Source organism: Aquarana catesbeiana, linkage group LG13 (genome assembly GCF_042186555.1).
Source record: "Aquarana catesbeiana isolate 2022-GZ linkage group LG13, ASM4218655v1, whole genome shotgun sequence".
In the NCBI taxonomy this organism is placed as follows: domain Eukaryota; kingdom Metazoa; phylum Chordata; class Amphibia; order Anura; family Ranidae; genus Aquarana; species Aquarana catesbeiana.
This window is the reverse complement of record NC_133336.1, coordinates 46,417,523-46,438,430: the sequence shown is the minus strand read 5'-3', so window position 1 is coordinate 46,438,430 and position 20,908 is coordinate 46,417,523. Positions and strand designations below refer to the sequence as shown.

The following is a 20,908-nucleotide window of genomic DNA, read 5'->3' as shown; positions in this document are numbered from 1 at the left end:
ATTAATAGCAGTTAGCCAGGTTAAGGGCTCAAGGTATAACAATACTAGTCTACTTAGACAAACTTCTCTTGATAGATCAATCGGTAGCCCGCTTAGTCCACACATTTTGTTTACCGCAGTAAGCTACCTGGAATACCTAGGTTGGATTCTCAACCTAGAGAAATCCTCCTTAAAACCATCAAGGAGATTGCAGTTCTTGGGGCTGATCATAGCTACAGCTCAGAAGAGGGTGTTTTTTTCCCCAGGGAAAGATCAGTTCCATAAGGGAGCTGATTCAGTTGATCAAAACAAAGAAGAATCCTTCTATTCGACTTTGCATGAAATTGTTGGGATAGATGGTGGCTTCTTTCGAGGCTTTTCCTTATGCGCAGTTTCATTCAAGACTGCTGCAAAACAGTATCCTGTCAGCTTGGAACAAGGTCCAAGCTCTGGACTTCCCAATGCGTTTATCCCCAAATGTGCGTCAGAGCCTCAATTGGTGATTGATATCCAAGAATCTTCAAAAAAGGGAAATCCTTTCTACCAGTTACCTGGAAGGTGGTAACAACAGATGCCAGCCTTCTGGGCTGAGGAGCAGTCCTGGAAGAAGCATCTGTCCAAAGGAAATGGTCCAAATCAGAGATGGCTTTGCCCATCAATATTCTAGAGATTCAGGCAGTATGCCTGGCCCTAGAGGGCCTAGACTACGGGGTTGTCCTATCAGAATCCAACAGTGCCACAGCTGTGACCTATGTCATTCACCAAGGGGGCACGAGAAGTCATGCGGCCCAGAAAGAGGTGAATCATATTCTATCTTGGGCAGAAAATATCATTCCTTGCCTATCAGCAATTTTTCATTCCAGGATTAGAGAATTGGCAGGCGGACTACTTGAGTCACCAACAATTGTTCCCGGGAGAATGGTCCCTCCATCCCGACATCTTTCTATCAATATGCCAAAGATGAGGAGTTCCGGATGTGGATCTGTTTGCGTCCAGATTAAACAACAAGATCGACAATTTTGTGTCAAGGACAAGGGATCCGATGGCATACAGACCAGATGCGTTTTCCCGTGGGATCAGTTTTTCACTGTTCCCTCCTGTTCTGATGCTTCCGCGCCTTCTCGCAGGATCACGCAAAAAGAGGAGGAGGTGATTCTTGTGGCCCAGAAGATATTGGTTTGCAGAGATCATAAAGATAGCGGTAGGGGACCCTTGGACCCTACCACTATGGCCAGACCTTCTCTCGCAAGGTCCGGTATTCCATCTTACCTTACAAACGCTAAATTTAGCGGTTTGGCTATTGGGACCCACATTCTGAAAGATCGTGGGCTGTTAGCTTTAGTAGCTTCTACTTGGTTAATGCTAGGTCATATACTGGTGTGAATCCAGGGGTTGGCACCCCAGGAAATATGTCATAGGTAGGATCCTTGAATTCTTACAGACAGGATTAAAAATAAAGCTGGCCTTGACTACTATCAAAGGCCAGATGTCGGCCTTATTGGTCTTTCTTTTCAATTACCACTTGCTTCTCACTCTCTGGTTAATCGGATTAATCCTCCAGTTTGGTCACCCTTGAACCATTGGGACTTAATGTTAGTCCTGCCGGCTTACAGAAGCAGCCTTTTGAGCCAATACGAGATATTTTCTTGGTCCCCTTGACGGGGGAAAAATAATTTTCTTGATTGCCATATCTCCTGTAAGAAGAGTATCAGAGTTGGCTGCTCTTTCTTGTAAAGAGCCATATTGGTTGTTCATAAGGATGAGGTTGTATTGCGGCCTCATCCTGAATTCCTACCGAAGGTAGTATCGGGTTTGCATTTAAATCAGAATATTGTTCTGCCTTCATTTTTTTTTCAGAACCGTGTTTCTGTGGAAGAAAGGTCACTACATTCTCTTGATGTGGTGAGAGCGGTCAAGGTCTATTGAAAGTGACCGCTCAGATTCGTAAAACAGATATTTTGTTTGTGTTGCCAGACGGTCCTAAAAGAGGACAGGCAGCGTTGAAATCTACTACTTCTAAATGGGTTTGTCAAGTGATTGTTCAAACTTATGGTTTAAAGAGGAAAATTACTCCTTGTCATATTAAAGCGCACTCCACCAGGGCTGTTAGTGCTTCTTGGGCAGTGCATCACCAAGCCTCCATGGCTCAGATTTGCAAGGCCACAACTTAGTCTTCAGTCCATACATTTACCAGATTCTGTTGTTTATAGCGAAAAAAATAAAAACCGCAGAGGTGATCAAATACCACCAAAAGAAAGCTCTGTTTGTGGGGAAAAAAAGAACATCAATTTTGTTCTGGGAGCCGCGTCGCACGACTGCGCAATTGTCAGTTAAAACGGCGCAGTGCCGAATCGCAAAAAGAGCTCAGCCAAATGGCCTGTGGCTCAAGTGGTTAATCAGGGGGAATTTGCGTTACACATGGTGATTAGGGTGGGCACATCTGGCACCTCCTGTGCACACGCCTATGTGTATATTGATTAGGAAAAAGGTACGTAGATGTTTTTTCTTTTTATTAAAATAATTAGAGTGCCATCATCCACATACAGAAATAGAAGGGACAATGTAAATTAAAAAGTGAAAAAACTGTGTGTCTAGTATCAGTTTTCTCCCTAGCGCTGCTTCCAAAACCAATATACAGACAGGGATAGCATTGGTGGCTATTTTACGTCTTGCCTGTGGTTTTCCTTTAAATATATTTTCACTAAATGTAAAAGAAAACGAATAGTGTCCTTTTAGCAGAAGATGAATGGCTGTGGGAATGGAAAGGAGATGTGTTCTAAGTGAGGACAGGTTGTACTTGATCTGCAGTTTGAGATATGGTTCACAATGGACTTGCTTTCCAAGCATGACAATCAGAATTCTATACAATACAAAGAGCTACCATCCCTCATCTCTAATGATTGCACAGGTACCAGTGTGTGCAGGATCTTCGAAATCTAACTCGTGGAAAGAGCGTAACGCCACAAGGTTTAAAGTCCTCCCAGCTCCCACTCTGTTCAACGTTCGTCATTCCAAAAAAAAAAGATTTATGAGAGCAATGATAGCAAATGATGTGTAAAGAAGTGTTTAGCATGCACTACATAAAAAAACATGGCATGTCTTGGCATTGCACAATAAAATATAAATAACTGGATGTAGACAGAAAGGAACTGATGCAGGAAATCATGAAAACACAGAGAAGTGGTTTGTTATAATTGTCTTTTTTTTTTTGGCATTGGTACACATTGTCTCTGGATGTTCACTTGGGGATTATTTTTGCACCTTTAAAGTGTATATAAAGCCCACTTCTTGTACACTATATTACCAAAAGTATTGGGACACCTACCTTTACACGCACATGAACTTTAATGGCATCCCAGTCATACCTAGCAGGAAGCGTTGGAGCCCTTCATAATGTGTACAGCAGACATGCAGACCAAGGAGCTCAGTGCAGAGATCTCACCAATAGCGTTCCCAAAATTTAGTACACTATATTACCAAAAGTATTGGGACACCTACCTTTACACACACACACATGAACTTTAATGGCATCCCAGTCTAATGCCCCGTACACACGGTCGGATTTTCCGTCGGAAAATGTGTGATAGGACCTTGTTGTCGGAAATTCCGACTGTGTGTGGGCTCCATCACACATTTTCCATCGGATTTTCCGACACACAAAGTTTGAGAGCTTGCTAAAAAATTTTCCGAGAACAAAATCCGTTGTCGGAAATTCCGATCGTGTGTACACAAATCCGACGGACAAAGTGCCACGCATGCTCAGAATAAATAAAGAGATGAAAGCTATTGGCCACTGCCCCGTTTATAGTCCCAACGTACGTGTTTTACGTCACCGCGTTCAGAATGATTGGATTTTCCGACAACTTTGTGTGACCGTGTGTATGCAAGACAAGTTTGAGCCAACATCCGTCAGAAAAAATCCTAGGATTTTGTTGTCGGAATGTCTGAACAAAGTCCGACCGTGTGTACTGGGCATTAGTCTGTAGGGTTCAATATTGAGTTGGCCCACCCTTTGCAGCTATAACAGCTTCAACTCTTCTGGGAAGGCTGTCCACAAGGTTTAGGAGTGTGTCTATGGGAATGTTTGACCATTCTTCCAGAAGCGCATTTGTGAGGTCAGGCACTGATGTGTATGTGAAGGCCTGGATCGTAGTCTCCGCTCTAATTTATGCCAATGGTGTTCTATCGGGTTGAGGTCAGGACTCTGCGCAGGCCAGTCAAGTTCCTCCACCCCAAACTCGCTCATCCATGTCTTTAAGGATCTTGCTTTGTGCACTGATATGCAGTCATAATGGAACAGGAAGGGGCCATCCTCAAACTATTCCCACAAAGTTGGGAGCATAAAATTGTCCAAAATGTCTTGGCAGGGCCGTCTTTAATATTGATTGGACCCTGGGCAAAATTTTTCTTGGGCCCCCCCCCCTCCATGCAATGTCACTCTCCACCTGCTCTGAGACATACAATAAATAGCAGCTAGACTTAAAATCAGTTTACTGTATCAGATCAGGCAGCGATTGGTTGCCAGAGGTTACAGCATATCACTGCCGCTTACTGACTGGTTGCTAGAGGTTACAGCATACATTAAGGCTCACTTAATAATGGCTAGAGGTTACAGCACATGATTTCTACTTGTTGATTGGTTGCTAGAGATTACTGTACAGTAATACTGCTCACTGATTGGTTGCTATAGGTTACAGCATATCTTTTCCTCACTGTAGGGGGCATGATATACATATGAATGCCGCCTTTATTTACATATCAATGTTGCTGGCTATTTACATATGAATGCAGCTGCTATTTACATATGATTGATGGTTATTTACATGTAAACACAGGGTCTGCAGGTAAGTCATCTGTACACAACAATAGGGCAGAGCTGGGCAGCATTAATAGTAGCACTTCACACTGAGATATTGGGACACAGCACAGGACTAAAACTTCAAAAGACAAGGGAATTTAAACTGAGATAGTTGGCAAGTATGAGGCAGCTGCTTTGGGCCCCACAACAATTACAGGGCCCAGGGCAACTGCTCCTTTTCCCCTACCCTAAAGACGGCCCTGTGTCTTGGTATGCTGACGCATAAAAAAAAAACAAGAAAACCCACAACATAATACCCCTCCACCAAATAATTTGGACCAGTGCACAAAGAAAGATCCACAAAGACATGGATAAGCGAGTTTGGAGTGGAGAAACTTTTTTTTTTTTTTGTGACCCATGTGTTTGTAGGATGATCATGTATGGTATTCCACTGTGCTTTTATATCTTTTGAAACATGTCATGTGATATATATCTTTTTGTCTCAATCCTTTTCCTGCATTTTGACACTTTGATATTAACCTCTTAATTGCTCAGTTAATTGCTTAAATTGAACATGCAAATTGATTTTGGGGCAGAGCTTATATGAGTATTAATGTATTGCCATTTTTATATTCAACATGCTACATCTATGGCTGTTGCCGAAACGCGTCAGTTGTTTTGTTTGTCTCTTTTTTAACCAACCATTAAAATTGCTATATGGACTACAGTGTTGCCGGCTCAATCATTTTACCCAGGGAACTTGACTGACCTGCACAGAGTCCTGACCTCAACCCAATAGACTACCTTTGGGATGAATTAGAGTGGAGACTGCGAGCCTGGCCTTATCGTCCACATCAGTGCCTGACCTCACAAAAGCGCTTCTGGAAGAATGATCAAACATTCCCATAGACACACTCCTAAACCTTGTGGACGGCCTTCCCAGAGGAGTTGAAGCTCTTATAGCTGCAAAGGGCGGGCCAACACAATATTGAACCCTACGGACTAAGACTGGGATGCCTTTAAAGTTCATGTGCGTGTAAAGGCAGGCGTCCCAATACTATTGGTAACATAGTGTATTTTGAATAGAGTAGGGTTACCTTCACTTTCTGTCCTGTAGACATAACTTGAAATTAGTGGAAGCCTCTCCAAAGTGAGAAATGGTTCAGATAGCCTTTTTTTATATACTTATCTAATTCAAATTTCCTTTTAAGTTGCCCCCAATGGTAAGTCAACCCCTTCTTGTACTCACTCACTGGTGCCTTCTGTCTTTCCCCCACATAGCGGAGTCTCAATTCTTCTTCCCAAAAGATGAACCACATTTGGGGACAGCATCACTACATACCTATAGCGGAAGAGAAGCCCAGATGTGTATGCTATATGTCCGCATCCTAGCAAATCATGTACAATTATGTACAGAATATGTAGTCATGGATTTGTGTGGACATATAGAAGAGAAATTGAATACCAAAAAAACAATTTTATTATGTACCATTAAAAATCTATTACATAACATTAAAAATTACTCTGCACATAGGGATTTACAACATGCAAAGATTCCAATTACTAGTATTATTAGTTCACACGTGGAACCGGTGCATTTCGGCAATCCTTCTTCAGGAGCACACGTGACAGAATAAGTACACTGGAACCCACTCCTAATCTTTAATAGAGTAATATCAGCCAGTAGGGTAGACTGGAATCCATAGCATGTGTATGTTGACCATAGAGGTGCAAATAAGTAAACCAAGATGAAGCCACTGCCTCTCAGGTGGAAGATTCCGGTACATTCAGTAAACAGCCAATGGTCTTGTACACATCATCTTAAAATAAAAGGACCAACTTCCCAATGGGGAACCATCCAGACTTAATGTGAGTACGTCATCATAAAGACAGCATGGTAGTCAAAGTAGTCACGGCACGTACACTTTATTGTCAAAAGTATTGGGACACCTGCATTTACACGCACATGAACTTTAATGCCATCCCAGTCTTCGCCTGTAGGGTTCAATATTGAGTTGGCCCACCCTTTGCAGCTATGACAGCTTCAGCTCTTCTGCAAAGGCTGTCCGCAGAGTTTAGGAGTGTGTCTATGGGAATGCCTGGATTACAGTCTCCGTTCTAATTCATCCTTCTGTGTTCTATCGGGTTGAGGTCAGGACTCTGTGCAGGTCAGTCAAGTTCCTCCACCCCAAACTCGCTCATCCATGTCTTCATGGACCTTGCTCTGTGCACTGATGAGCAGTCATGTTGGAACAGGAAGGAACCATTCCCAAACTGTTCCCACAAAGTTGGGAGCATGAAATTGTCCAAAATGTCTTGGTATTCTGACGCCTTAGGAGTTTCCTTTACTGGAACTAAGGGGCCAAGCCCAACCCCTGAAAAACAACCTCACACCATAATCCCCCCTCCACTAAATGATTTGGACCAGTGCACAAAGCAAGGTCCATAAAGACATACTCATTTGCACCTCTATGGTCAACATCCATATGCTATGAATTCCAGTCTACCCTACAGGCTGATATTACTCTATTAACCATTTGCCGACCAGCCGCCACAGTTTTACTGAGGCAGAATGGCACGGCTGGGTGAAACGACGTTATGTAACGTCGCTTCGCCCTGTGGCCACTAGGGGCGCGCGCGCGCGCTGCTTGCCCCTGGAGCCGATGCGAGTGCCCGGAGGTCGCGATGACCTCCGGGCTCCCGCGATCGCTCGTGACACACCGAGAACCGCGATCTGTGTGTGTAAACAAAGTATGAACAGCGATCTGTCATCTCCCCTAGACAGTCCCCTCCCCCCTTCAGTTAGAACAGAGAGAGGGAACACAGTTAACCCTTTGATCGTCCCCTAGTGTTAACCCCTTCCCTGCCAGTGACATTTTTACAGTAATCAGTGCATTTTTATAACACTGATCGCTGTATAAATGCCAATGGTCCCAAAAATGTGTCAAAAGTGTCCGACGTGTCACATGTGCTCCTGAAGAAGGATTTCTGAAACCCGTTGAGTCCACATGTGAACTGTAATCGGAATTTTTGCATGTTGTGAAGAGTAATTTTTAATGTCATATAATAGATTTTTAATGGTACAGAATATTTGTTTTTATGGTACTCACTTTCTCTTCTATATGTCCACACAAAGTCCGTGACTACATATTCTGTTCATAGCTGTACACCATGACATCCCTATCAGACATCTTTTGCTCCTCTTGTTAAGAACCCCCATCTTAGAGGGTGCCCAGAAAGAAGCCGATTTCAGCATTCAGTCCAGCTGAGTCAGTCGGGGAGCAGTAGCAGAGCCAGCATTCTTGCAACCAATGACAGTGACTTGTATTCTTTGACAGCGATAAGCTGGGAAGTGATCCAACTTTAACTAGGAGACTGAGAGCTTCATTAAGTAGCTCAACTGTGATGGGAGATGTAGAAATTGCACTTAATGAGTCTTGTCCTGTCAACATTTCAGTAACTGAGTAAAATCTTCTTCTGAGAAGCTAATACTGTCCAACAACAACTGAAAAAATCTCTCCTGAGCTGTGCGGAGGGCCTAGGTGAAAAATGTTAAACTTCCGTAAAGTGCTTATTGGATGGATTCAGCACGCCCCGCTGCCTTAGCCAACTAGGGGGAGTTCAAAGAACTAAAGCAAGGGAAGAAAAAAGAAGGCGCGTGGCCTAGTGTATTATCCTTGGTAAAAAGTTTTATTACAAAGCAAAAGTAAGTAGAGTACTCACATTTAGTATCTGGAATAACATCACATCATTCCTCTAATGCCGCGTACACACGGGCGGACTTTTCGACCGGACTGGTCCGACGGACCGAGTCCGGCGGACAATTCAACCGTGTGCGGGCTTTATCGGACCTGCAATAGACTTTTTCGGTCGAAAATCTGACGGACTTTAGATTTGGAACATGTTTCAAATCTTTACGTCGGAACTCCGCCGGACCCAGTTCCTATCGAAAAATCTGCTCCTCTGTATGCTAGTCCGACGGACAAAAACCGACACTAGGGCAACTATTGGCTACTGGCTATCAACTACCTTATTTTGGTCCGGTCATACGTCGTCACGTACAAATCCGTCGGACTTTGGTGTGATTGTGTGTAGGCAAGTCCGTTCATTCGGAAAGTCCGTTGGAAGTCCGCCGAAAGTCAGTGGGATAGTCCGTCGGACCAGTCAGGTCGAAAAGTCCTCTCGTGTGTACACGGCATAAAAGGTCATAAAACAAACCCATGTCTCATGGGATGGTGTAATGGAGGGATGGACTGACGCGTTTCAAGGGTTTTTCCTCTTCCTCAGAGCCCTATGGAACTGAGTCTGGTCTGCATGATTATATGTAGTGGACTGCATGGATGGTATAGCCTTGGGGGAAAAATCCTCCTTCGCTGATGCAATAGTCTTTATCACAGCACACCAATGAATGGTGATAGTAAGGTCCTACTACCAGCTCCTTCTGCCAGATCCTTCTACTAGATCCTGCGGGTGTTACTCGGTATGGACAGAGATGTTCAAGTGGTGGGTTTCCCGGGGGTCCGAATCCCGCAGTGTGTACAGGCTGCTCACAGTGCCAGAGCGCCGTGTGTCAGTCTGCTAGTGTGTGCTCTATTACTACAAAACACAACCTCTCTTTTGTTATGTAGATGAAGAGAGTGGGCTGTATTTTGTAGTCCAGCAGAAGAGAATCGGTTGGGGTTTTAGTGCAGAAGAGGCGCTGTGTTGTCAGCTTAAAGTGTCACTAAACCCACAACAGTAAAATCAGTCTGTATATGTAGTAAAGCATGCTTGTTATACTCACTGTGGAACCTAAGGGGTTAATTCTCCGCATTGTGTAAAAAGGTTGTTTGATCCGGTCTTCTCTGAACCACCCCTACTTCCACTGTCCCCAATCCATCTCCTGATAGAACAGAGGCTTGGGGACAAGCTGCACATGCTCAGTTTGTTGTGTATTGTTAGAAAGTTCTTCTTTTCTTGAGAGGGTGCATGTGGTCAACACAGGGCCAATCAGCACTGTCCAGACAGAGGGTCAGGGGTCCTGCGGCCTCATAGAACAGTCAGAAAGTCAAAAGACTGCTCTAACTGCTGATGAGAAAAAATATTTAGTTTATATTTACTAAAACTATTGTATTTTCATGTTCTGTGGGAGATCAGATACAGTTAATGCAGAGTCCTGGGTTTAATAACACTTTAAAGAATATGTGAACCCAACATTTCATATTGCTGATATGTGTCTGCTGTACCATGTACTTGCATGAAAAAGTATCCTGTCCTCTTTGTATTGCTTCCTTTTATGTGAAATCCAGGAGCGGCCGGTCCATAAGGGGCACAGGGGCACCACCCCCCTAGTTTGCATGCGGGGTGCTGGACTCATAGGTTTTTACGAGGTTTTTTTTTTTTTCAAGCCACATGATTAGAGCCAGAGGTTCAGCTCACCCACCCACTTGTGACACTAGCGAAGCAATATTCGTTATTGTCTTCCGGCTTCTCCTCTCAGCCAATCAGGACAGGAGGTGAATCGGGTTGGCCGGGAGGAGAAGCCGAGGAAGCCGTGGAGGGGCTGAGTGCGGGGGACTGTGGAGGGGCTGAGTGCGGGGGACTGTGGAGGGATGACTACAGGGAACTGTGGAGGGGTGAGTACGGGGGGGGGACCATGGAGGGGTGAGTGCTGGGGACCATAGAGGGCTGAGTGTGGACCTGGGGGAGGTTTGTTTGCCGCCCTACCAAAAAGTTTCGCACCAGCCGCCACTGGTGAAAACCCTGGTGTTCCCGCCAGCCCCCCTGCTTTCCTATTAAAAACTGACCACACTAAGCGGGAGAGCACAGCATGGTCAGTTTGCTCTCCTCTAATGCTCAGACTTCTTCTGGCAACCCCGCCCCGCACAGCCATTCACCGGGAAGATCAGTGAACTGCTGTTTCTCCTCCCTCAGCTCTCTAAGCTTTTGTAGCTGAAAAGTCCGACCGTGTGTACGCGGCATAAGCTGTCAGTGTGCTGGGAGCGCGCAGTATGCCCTCGGCACAAAAGGCAGAGCCCCATGGATGCATATATGTGGCAACCCGGTGTTAAGATCAATCTGCTCTGCTGCCTCATATATGCGTTCTGCTTGCAGGAACAGGTTAATGACTGCGTTTCCAAAGAATATTTGGTGGCAGCCTATATTTAAACAAGCCAGATGGACCCTTTTCTTTTAGAAGAGAGGAAGGGGTTGTGTCATTCAGTGGGCTGTGTAATACAATTCTTCCTGCTCTTGAGGTCTATTGACTGCAGGACTGTCTTAGTGCATGAACACCCCTGGGCACTGTCCTGGGGCCCCAGGTGCATGGGGATCTCATGATAACCTTGCATTACATCATACTTGTAAACTGTCCTGGACTTGCTGGGACAGTCATGCTTTTTGCTAAGCTGTCCCGGGATGGCTGTGTCCTGGGCAGCATCTTGGAACCTGTACTGTGCCCTACTGATCCCAGTATTGTGCCCTCCTGACCCCATCCCCCCCTCCCCACTGTACTGTGCCCATCTGCCCCTCCCCCTTATTGTGCCCTTTGTTAGTCTTTGATTTATGACATGTTTTTTAACTGGTTCAATACAGGGCAGTCGTGCAACGTTGTACCCAAACAAAATTGACGTCCTTTTTTCCCCACAAATAGAGCTTTCTTTTGGTGGTATTTAATCACCTCTGCGTTTTTTTTTTTTTGCGCTATAAACAAAAGAAGAGCGACAATTTTGAAAAAAACACAATATTTTTTACTTTTTGCTATAATAAATATCCCAATTTAAAAAAAAAAATTTTCCTCAGTTTCGGCCGATACGTATTTTTGGTAAAAAAAATTGCAATAAGCGTATATTGATTGGTTTGCGCAAAAGTTATAGCGTCTATAAAATACGGGATAGATTTATGGCATTTTTAAAAAAAAAATATTTATTTTTTTTTTTTACTAGTAATAGCGGCGATCGTGATTTTTTATCGTGACTGCGACATTATGGCGGACACATCGGACACTTTTGACACATTTTTGGGACCATTCACATTTATACAGCGATCAATGCTATAAAGTTGCATTGATTACTGTGTAAATGTGACAGGCAGTGAAGGGGTTAACCACTAGGGGGCGGGGTTAAATGTGTTTCCTAGGGAATGCTTCTAACTGTAGGGGGAGGGGACGCACAAGGGGAGGAGACCGATCAGTGTTCCTCCGTTCTGGGAACACAGATCAGTCTCCTCTGAGCTGACAGGACGTGGATCTGTGTGTTTACACACACAGATCCACGGTCCGGCCCGGTTAACGGGCAATCGCGGGTGCCCCGTGGACATCGCAGCCGCCGGGCACACGCATAGGGTCCCGAGCAATGCGGCGGGCGCGCGCGCACCCCCTAGGCGGCCGGGAACCCGAGGCCGTCATATGACGTCCGCCCAGGATGGGAGATCCCATCTATGGACGTCATATGTCTATAGGCCGGTATTGAAGTGGTTAAATCTATTTTATTTAAAGTACTCTATCAATATATGTTTAATTCTATCAACTATTTATACTTTAATTCTTGGGAGTAGGTCTGTAAATTGGGTCCGGGCTGGTAGGGGTCCCAGTGCATTACTTTTGCCCAGGGGCCCATGATGCTGTTAAGTTGGCCCTGATTGGCTGTAGGGCAACAAATAATTTAGAAAAAAGATTGATAATGCCAGCTAAAAGCTTGCTTGATATCCAGTAACTCTCTTTTTGTTTCTCTTACAGGACCCAGTCACCCCTCTCACAATGTCTGGAAATTCCACATCATCAAATAAGTCCTGTTTGGCCATTGAAGGCTTTCTATGGCTGATCGAATACCAACCAATCTACATGTGGTTCATCTTCATCTTGGGATTCATAGAAAATGCATTTGTCATTTCAGTCTATTTGCTTCATAAAAGTCGCTGCACTGTGGCTGAAATCTATCTGGGGAATATGGCAGCTGCAGACTTGGTTTTCGTCAGTGGCCTACCCTTGTGGGCTATTTACATTTCTAGAGGGTTCTCCTGGCAGTTTGGTGATTTCTTATGTGTTGCTGTGAACACCCTGATCATGTTAAACCTCTTTGCCAGCATCTACTTCTTGTTGATGGTCAGCATTGATCGATACTTGGCTTTAGTGAAGACCATGTCTGCCGGTCGGATGAGAAGACCTTGGTGGGCCAAGGTGATCTGCGCCATGATTTGGACCTTTGCGCTAGTTGTGAGCTTACCAAAAATTATTTTCCGCAAAGTTAACTTTGTCTCGGAGTTAAACATCACTGCATGCATCTTAGATCCTCCATCAAACGAGTGGAATATTGTAAACAATATATTCTTAAACGTTATTGGTTTCTTGATACCTGTAATAGTCATTGGATTTTGCTCCTTCCAGATTGTAAATGTCTTGAGAAATAACACCATGCAGAAATTTAAGGAAATTAATAACGAAAAAAGAGCCACGTTGTTGGTTTTATCCGTGTTGCTGGTGTTTATAGCCTGTTGGCTTCCATTCCAAATATCGACTTTTATAGACACGTTGATGCATTTGAATGTTCTCCATAAGTGTTCTGTAGAACAGCCCAATGAAATCTTTAACCAAATATCGACCTACATTGGCTTCAGTAACAGCTGCATTAATCCACTCCTGTATGTAATTGTCGGAAACAATTTTAGAAAGAAAGCATTAGAGGTTTACCATCCACTGGTGCCGGCAAGGTTCAGGACAAGGCGCTCTTCTGTTCAAACAAATTACTCCATGGACACAACGCAGTCTTCCTTTTATCTGGATCGTCAGAAAAAGAAGTCCATCTCTTGAGTACACAAATCTGGAGTTTTGCTTTAAAGGGATTTTCTCAGTGATCCAGCAAGCTGTGTATATTGGAGGGTTGATCCCTTTGAACCTCTAACATTACAAAGAAAGGCTTGATGCAAAAGAGTAAAAATGCATCAGTTATCTACATACTTGAGGTGACCATTGGGTACTGCAACTTTTTTCTGCTCTTTAAAGTATAGTCCTAAATCTATTTTTTAGTTTATGCGTCATCATGCCTTACTGCATTAAGTAAATTATTTTTAAAAAAATTTGTTGCACAATTTCTCACTTGGAGATCTTGACATTGATTGTACATCCTGTTGCAGACTGACAATGCTTAGCCACCGCCTTGCTGGGCTGTAGCATTGTCAGCTTGCCATGTTGTTCACTCCTACAGTTGGCCATTGGGTTGCCTATTAGGTCTACCAGAGAGACAGCCCATCAGCCAACTGAAGGAGTCTGCATGGCAGGCTGACAATGTTAATGCTACCTTTCAAGGCAGTGGGAACCTGTGTAAAGCTTTGGGTCTCCGCTCAGGCTTCTATAGCCATGTCTGATGGGTGCAGGCTGAGTGAGGAGTCTGTCCTTACTCTATGCACTCTGGAGGCTAAGAAAATATCCCAAACTCCATACACTGTGCAAGCCTGTCCATCACACAAGTGATAGCAGCCTCAGCCCTGCTCCATATATGCACCTACTGACGCGTTTCGCCCAGCAGAGCAAACTGCGTTGGGGGACATGGCTTAGACACAGCCGGGCTGAGGCTGTTATCACTTGTGTGATGAACAGGTTTGCATGGTGTGATTTCAAGGCAGTGGCTTAGCGTTGTCAGCCTGCAACAGAAAGTGCTGTTACTGGCAGGATCTCCAGGTATGAAACTTTGTCATAAAAAAATGTATACAGTGAGGTACGCCAAACAAATTGAAAAATTTATTTAGGGTTTACATACACTTTAAAGCCCAACTCCAGCAAAAACACATTTTTTAATACAGTGTTAAAGCCTCTGCTGGGTTTTTTGTGGTCATCAGGCCAGGAAGCGATGACAAATTTTATCACGATGCAGACTAAAACAAAATGACAAGACACTTTTGACAAAATTAAAAGTGGGGAAGGGTTAGAACTTCAAGCAATGTTTCAACTGATAACTGAGCCATTCTCTCTGAATGATAACCTCTTCTCAATATCTAGTATGGGAGTAACAGGGACAGGAAGTGAGGGAAAATCTCCTCAATAAGATTTCACAGACAGAAATAAAAATCTGACATTAATTTTTTAACATTTTTTCCCTCTACCCAGTACTGTTTGTCTAGCAAAGGATGCGTTTTAGACCAGCACAGTAACCCAAGAAGTCCTAGCTCTTGTCCCAGATGTTTTTTTTTTTTTCTATGAGGGCCTACAGAACAGGGTCTGAATAGGACTATGTTAAAATAGTTGTTTCTCATCAAGAGCAGTTAACCAATAGGCCTTGACCGTCATACAGTACATTAAAGAACCAAAAAAGTTGCAATACCAGAGACAGTTCAAATAAATACCCTCTTTTTGTAAGGAGAAAGCTAACCCCTATCAGATCCAGAAACCACTAGCAGGTATATTGCTTCTTCTGCTCTCCAGAAGCCTATTGAGGAAGTGCAAGAGGACCTCAGAGTTTTAGGCTAAGGCTCTGTTCACACCTGAGCGATCCATGTTTCAGAAAAGCCTCAAAATGCGGAACACATTTGCTATGCCATTATTTCTTAATGGCACCCCAAATGCCAGGCAATTTTGCCGCAATTGTCAATCGCAGCAAAAATCAATCAATCGCAACTGCAAACGCTCCTGGCTCTGTGCCAAGATTTGGTACATGAGCTTCTTTGGAGCATTTTTGTAGCAGAGGGAAGCCCATTCACACTAGCTTTTCTTTCTGAAGAGCCTTCCATGTTTGGATTGCTCTTCGAGAGAGAGTGTTTAACAGGCAGTGATGAGGCTTTGTATTGCCTCCTCACTGTCTCCTTTAACCCCTTGAACTTTGAACCAGGGCGCCACAACTGCAACGCATCGTACATGGTTGCAGGGCACTTGCAGAGGGCCCCTAATTCCTGCCCCAGCATCTGTACACCCCCAGTCTCTGCCTCTGTAGCTAAAAGAGGTAGCGGTTGTGGGGGGGGGGGTAAAAGCACAGCTCAACCATTGGATTCCACCGCCCCCCAATCGCTAATGTGAATGAGCCCTAAAACATGCTGGAAAGGGACAGACTTTTCTACTAGGCTATGGCTGAACTGTAGTACTTTTCCCACCTTTTGTATACACCTAGAGCTTTTAAGCTTATTGAGACTGAAAGTTCAGTTGGGTTTTAAAGACAGTTTGAAAAGATAGATCATTCAGGTAGGCCCTTGCATGACAAAGAAAATTGTACAGTATGGCAGGCCATACATGGGTCGATTTTTGAAAGAATTTTCTTTAGAAAACCTTATCTAATTTTCGTTCGTATTTCGGACCATCAGTGGGCTGCAGCAACAGCCGATTTCCGTGCTGCCATCTAATTTGAGCGGACATGTTGGAAATTTTTTGAAAGACGAACGATTTTCTAAACAATGATGAGAATCTTGCGAGAAATGTAATCGAAAAAGAAATGCGCATGTGCAAGAAAAGAAAATTCTCGGAAAGAAAAGAAGATTCCCAGCCACGAAAACTCTTTTCTGTAGCAACAGGAGGTGAAATTGAAGGCTTGGTTGGCCGAATTTCGAAATCAATGGTGGCATCATCAGATCACAAAATGCACAAATTTTCTGATTTTTCAAAAGAAAATTCTTTCGAAATTCAACCCATGTATGGCCAGCCTAAGATTGTAACATTTATGGCCAGTTGAACGGCCTTGAGGAAAGCGAAGTCTACAGAAGCAAAATCCTACCTATGCATGGATTGGATGAGACTGAAAGGATACAGTATACTTCTTTATTATGTTAGAAAAGACTCCTCGAGAGCGGTGGTCACCTGGACATTTGGTGGAACCAATGCTTGAAGATGGCTGCCTCTGCTGCATAAAGTTGGACACACAAAAACGAATCCTGACTTTCTTCTCATGTATGATCCTGATGAATGGATTTTTCTCAAGCCCCCGTGTTTTCAGACAACTGGAATTGCATTTTTTAAAGCCAAGGTCCACAAACCTATTCAGAAGTGACCTGCCTCGGCCATTCTCCGATTTCCAGCCCTACACAGAATGGCTATTTTCATAAGTGAAATAGGATGGACTGTAGCACTTCCCTTCTTGTACATAACAATGAACTCTGATCAATGTCAACCACACCTCTTCATTGCTGACATTATTATTCTGACTGTAAAGTCGCATCTTTTTTTTTTTGTCTTAGTGTGTAAAATGCTTTTTTATTTATATTTGAAGTGTTTATTTAAAAAGATGCTTTCCTGCTTTTATCAGAGGCAGACAGGACGGAGATGTAGGAAGAAATTTGCCCCCCTGGGCCAGTCCTATTAAAATATGTTTGATTGGTGGAGTAACAATAGCCAAAGCAGCCAGCACAGCTCCTATGGAGCCAAAGGGTGGAAGGGAGCCCCATTAGGGGGGTTCTTGAGGAAATTTAAACTTGGGAAATCTGTGTGCATGGGGATATTATACAAATCCACTACTGTATCATTAAAGTGGAAATTCAGTCAAAAACGAACTATACTTAAAGTGTTACTAAACCCACAACAGTAAAACCAGTCTGTATATGTAGTAAAGCATGCTTGTTATACTCACTGTGGAACCTAAGGGGTCTTCTCTGATCCTCCCCTTCTTTTACTGTCCCCAATCCATCTCCTAATAGTACAGATCCTTGGGGGCACTCTGCACACGCTCAGTTTGGTGTGTATTGCTTGAGAGTTTTTTTTTGTTTTGTTTTTTTGAGAGGTTGCATGTGATCGGCACAGGGCCAATCAACACTGTCCACACAGAGTGTCAGGAATCATGCAGCCTCATAGGACAGTCAGAGGAGAATGAAAACTCCTCCTACAAGTTTTAGCCAGTGCTCGGCTGGACATTGAGTGAAGTCTGCTATATACTGCTGATGAGAAAAGGTATTTAGCAGTTTATATTTACTAAAATACAGTATGACCTCGGATTGTGAGTAATGAGGTTCACCAGCATTTCGCAATTCGAGCTGTTTTCTTTTTTTTTTTAAATCCTGACTCGATTTGCAAGCGTTGTCTCACAAGACGAGAAGGATTCAAGCCTCTGGGGTGTGCAGTACCGCACTTGGCCAGAGGTGCGGGGTTGTCGGTGACACTCCGAGCCGCTCGGAGACACTTAAACGCTCAGACACTGGGAAACACTCCATTCCCGAGTGTCTTTGAGTGGTTTCCGAGTGTCTCTGGCGCCCCCCCACCTCTGGCAACATGCGGTACTGCATACAATAGCAGTGACACTGGAACTAATTATCTGAGTTTCCATTGATTCCTATGGGGATACTCACTTTGATATACAAGTGCTTTGGATTACAAGCATTCTTCTGGAACGGATTATGCTCGCAATCCAAGGTACTACTGTATTTGCATTTCCATGTTCTGTGTACTGTGGAAGACTAGATATAGTGAATGCAGGGTCCTGGGTTTAGTAACACTATAAATGTACTCCCAGCCCCATTCTAATGCCCCATACACACGATCAGAATTTCTGGCTTCAGTGTAGAGGAGGGGCAGATGACAACGGATGCCTCATAGTAAGCCTATGGGTGAAGTCTACAGTTTTTGGCAATCTCTCATCTTTACTGAAGCCGGCGCTGAACCCGATTTTTTGACTGGACTGGAGCACTCTCCGCATACTCAGCATAGGTAAGCAGGGCTGCTGTTAGAAATACAGCCTACCTGATAGGGCACTCCCTTCCTGACCGAAAGTGACCAAGGACATAGATGTATCAGTACCTTTCTTTGCAGCCTCAGCAGCACAGGTTAATGAATGGGAAACACTCTGAGGCCTCCTGCTCATTCACAAACTGAAGCATAGTAAACACTGTTTACTATGCTTCAGTGATGAATGGACACAGGAGTGACTGGTACCGATGGCTCATTGTGTTCATTCAGGAAAGGAAGGGGCCAGTAAATTACACATTTACTGGCCCCTTCCCTCACTCTCTATCCTGGAACATCTCCCTTTGTGCCCCCAGTAGCTTCCAGCGGGAGAGGAGGACAGCCGGAAGTGCGGTGGTGGAAGAGGGTAAATGGGGGGGCTCAGACAGCAGATGGAAGGGGCACATGTGCTAAGACCAATCCCCCTGCAGTGCAACCGGAGGGAGAAAGAGAAGCTGGCAGTGCTGCAGGGGGAGGCAGAAGAAGATTGGTGGCTGCAATAAGACAGTACAGCCAGCCCTCCTGCTCCGCGGGTGCCTGGGCCCCCCTTTTGAACTGATGGTGCCCAGGACTGGGGACCCAGTGACGGTGCAGTGAGGAGCTGGGTTCTGTGAGTCATAGGAAAACTTTGAGGCAGCATGGTCTCTACTGCTCTCCGTCCAGCCCAAGCTCCAAGAAACACATGTTGCTAAAGTAGCTCGTAGCTCATGGGTGGGAATGCACTTTAGGCTGGGTTCACACCATCGCCACATCCAGCTCACAGCAGGGGTCCTGGTTCACCCTTTCAGGATGATTTCAGCCCGAATTTTGGGTTGAATTTGGACCTGAAACAGACCAAAAGGCGCACAGTGCAAAACGCCCCCGACCCGCTGCGGAGATATGTGAACCGGCTCTATAGAAAGCCGGTCAAAATCTCCTGCTATTGTGAATTGGACACAGGGAACCCGCATCCAATTTGCAGTGGTGTGAACCCAGCCTTAGTCTTTTCTCCTTGGATGCCAAAGGACTTCATCACTCATCTTGCATCCTGCCCTGAAGCCACCAAACCTCTGTTAAGGTAACCCTGTATTCATGCAAGGTCCATTTTAACCACTTGCTGACTAATGTACATATATAAACACCCTGTCAGCACGTAGTTTTTAGAAGGTCATGGCTGGTCATGATCTTGGTACTGTTTTTTTCTCTGCCAGTGACCAGCTGGCACCTGCAGTAGTTTTCAAGTTCTCCTGTTCCTCCAGGGAGCCTAGGGCCATGGTAAGTGTCAGGGACAATTTCCACAGAGGAGATGGAGGAACATCTGTTCCCCCATCTCCTCTGTGACGAATGAACCCAGAAGCGACAATGATCCCCAGTTACAGCCAGGGAAGCAGCTAACCAAGCATGATCTTTACTTGTTTAGTTGCTTTGGAAGGCAGAGGAGACACCAGGGATTGACTGCATGATATCTCTAGAAAGAGGTCCTTTCACTACCCAAAGCTATTGCAAGGGGAATTTTTAGGCCCCTTGAGATAAATGTAAAAAAATAAAAAATAAAAAAATTGTAAAAAGTGTAAAAAAGACATTTAAATAAAATAAATAAAAATTATTAAAAAAAAATTCAAAGCACCTCCATTCCCCCATGTATACACGCAAATGCAAACTAATGCTTGTAAACAGTGTAAACAGTGATTGTTGTGAGAGCAATAATTTCTTTTGAGATTGCAAAGCAGTTGACATAAAACGTGGTCAACCTGAAACCTACTAATTTTTTGTTTCTTGTTTAGATTCAACGTCAATTGAATTTTTCAATAATCTGTATTGAAGTTCTCATTTTAATGTCCAGCTTTACTATAAATCAACAAAATTCCAGACGTTGATCAGACTCGTGAGCGGTAAATTGCTGGGTTTCTAGTAGAGCTGCATGATTCTGGATAAAATGAGAATCAAGATTTTTTTTGCTTAGAATAAAGATCCCGATTCTGAAGAACTTTTTTATTTGAAAGATTTACAACCCCTGAACATTAGGTTATCATACAAGTTGGCAATAGAATAAGACGTAATACTCTTTGCTTCAATCAAATTTAAAGAAATGTAATGAAAAATATTGTAATGTGTAAAGAAATAAAAAATTATAGTGGGGTCCTTTTTTTTTAGTACTCGCCGATAGCTCAGCGAAGCTGGCCCCCCTACAATCAGCACAAATAAAAACTCAAGTGTGTTTCTTTAGTGCTACGTTTGTGCTGTTTTGTGCCGTAAAAATTTACATTTGTGCTGCTTTTATTTTTAAGATATTAGCAATTGTTTTTTCCAGACTGTGACATCACCTAGCCCCCCTACAACACCCAAATGACACAAAACTGGTCTCGTTGGTTAGTGCTACGTTTGTGCTGTTTTGTGCTGCTAAAAATTCCATTCTATCTTTTATCGTTTTTGCGTTATTAATGATTTATTAAAGGTCACCAAAGGTCAGTCAGCCCCCCTACAACGCCCAAATGACACGAAACTGGTCTTGTTGGTTAGTGCTACGTTTGTGCTGTTTTGTGCTGCTA

General features: G+C 43.9%; 1 protein-coding gene across 1 annotated transcript in view; it reads left to right on the top strand.

Annotated features, from left to right (window-relative positions):
* The window catches only part of LOC141117483 (B2 bradykinin receptor-like), a 56,880-nt gene extending 36,361 nt beyond the window's left edge, over nucleotides 1-20,519 (top strand). The window contains exon 2 of the mRNA XM_073610376.1: nucleotides 12,492-20,519. Within this exon, the coding sequence (XP_073466477.1) occupies nucleotides 12,492-13,562 (1,071 nt within the window). The 3' untranslated portion in view covers nucleotides 13,563-20,519. The remainder of the gene's footprint in view (nucleotides 1-12,491) is intronic.
* The last annotated feature ends 389 nt before the right edge of the window (nucleotides 20,520-20,908 follow it).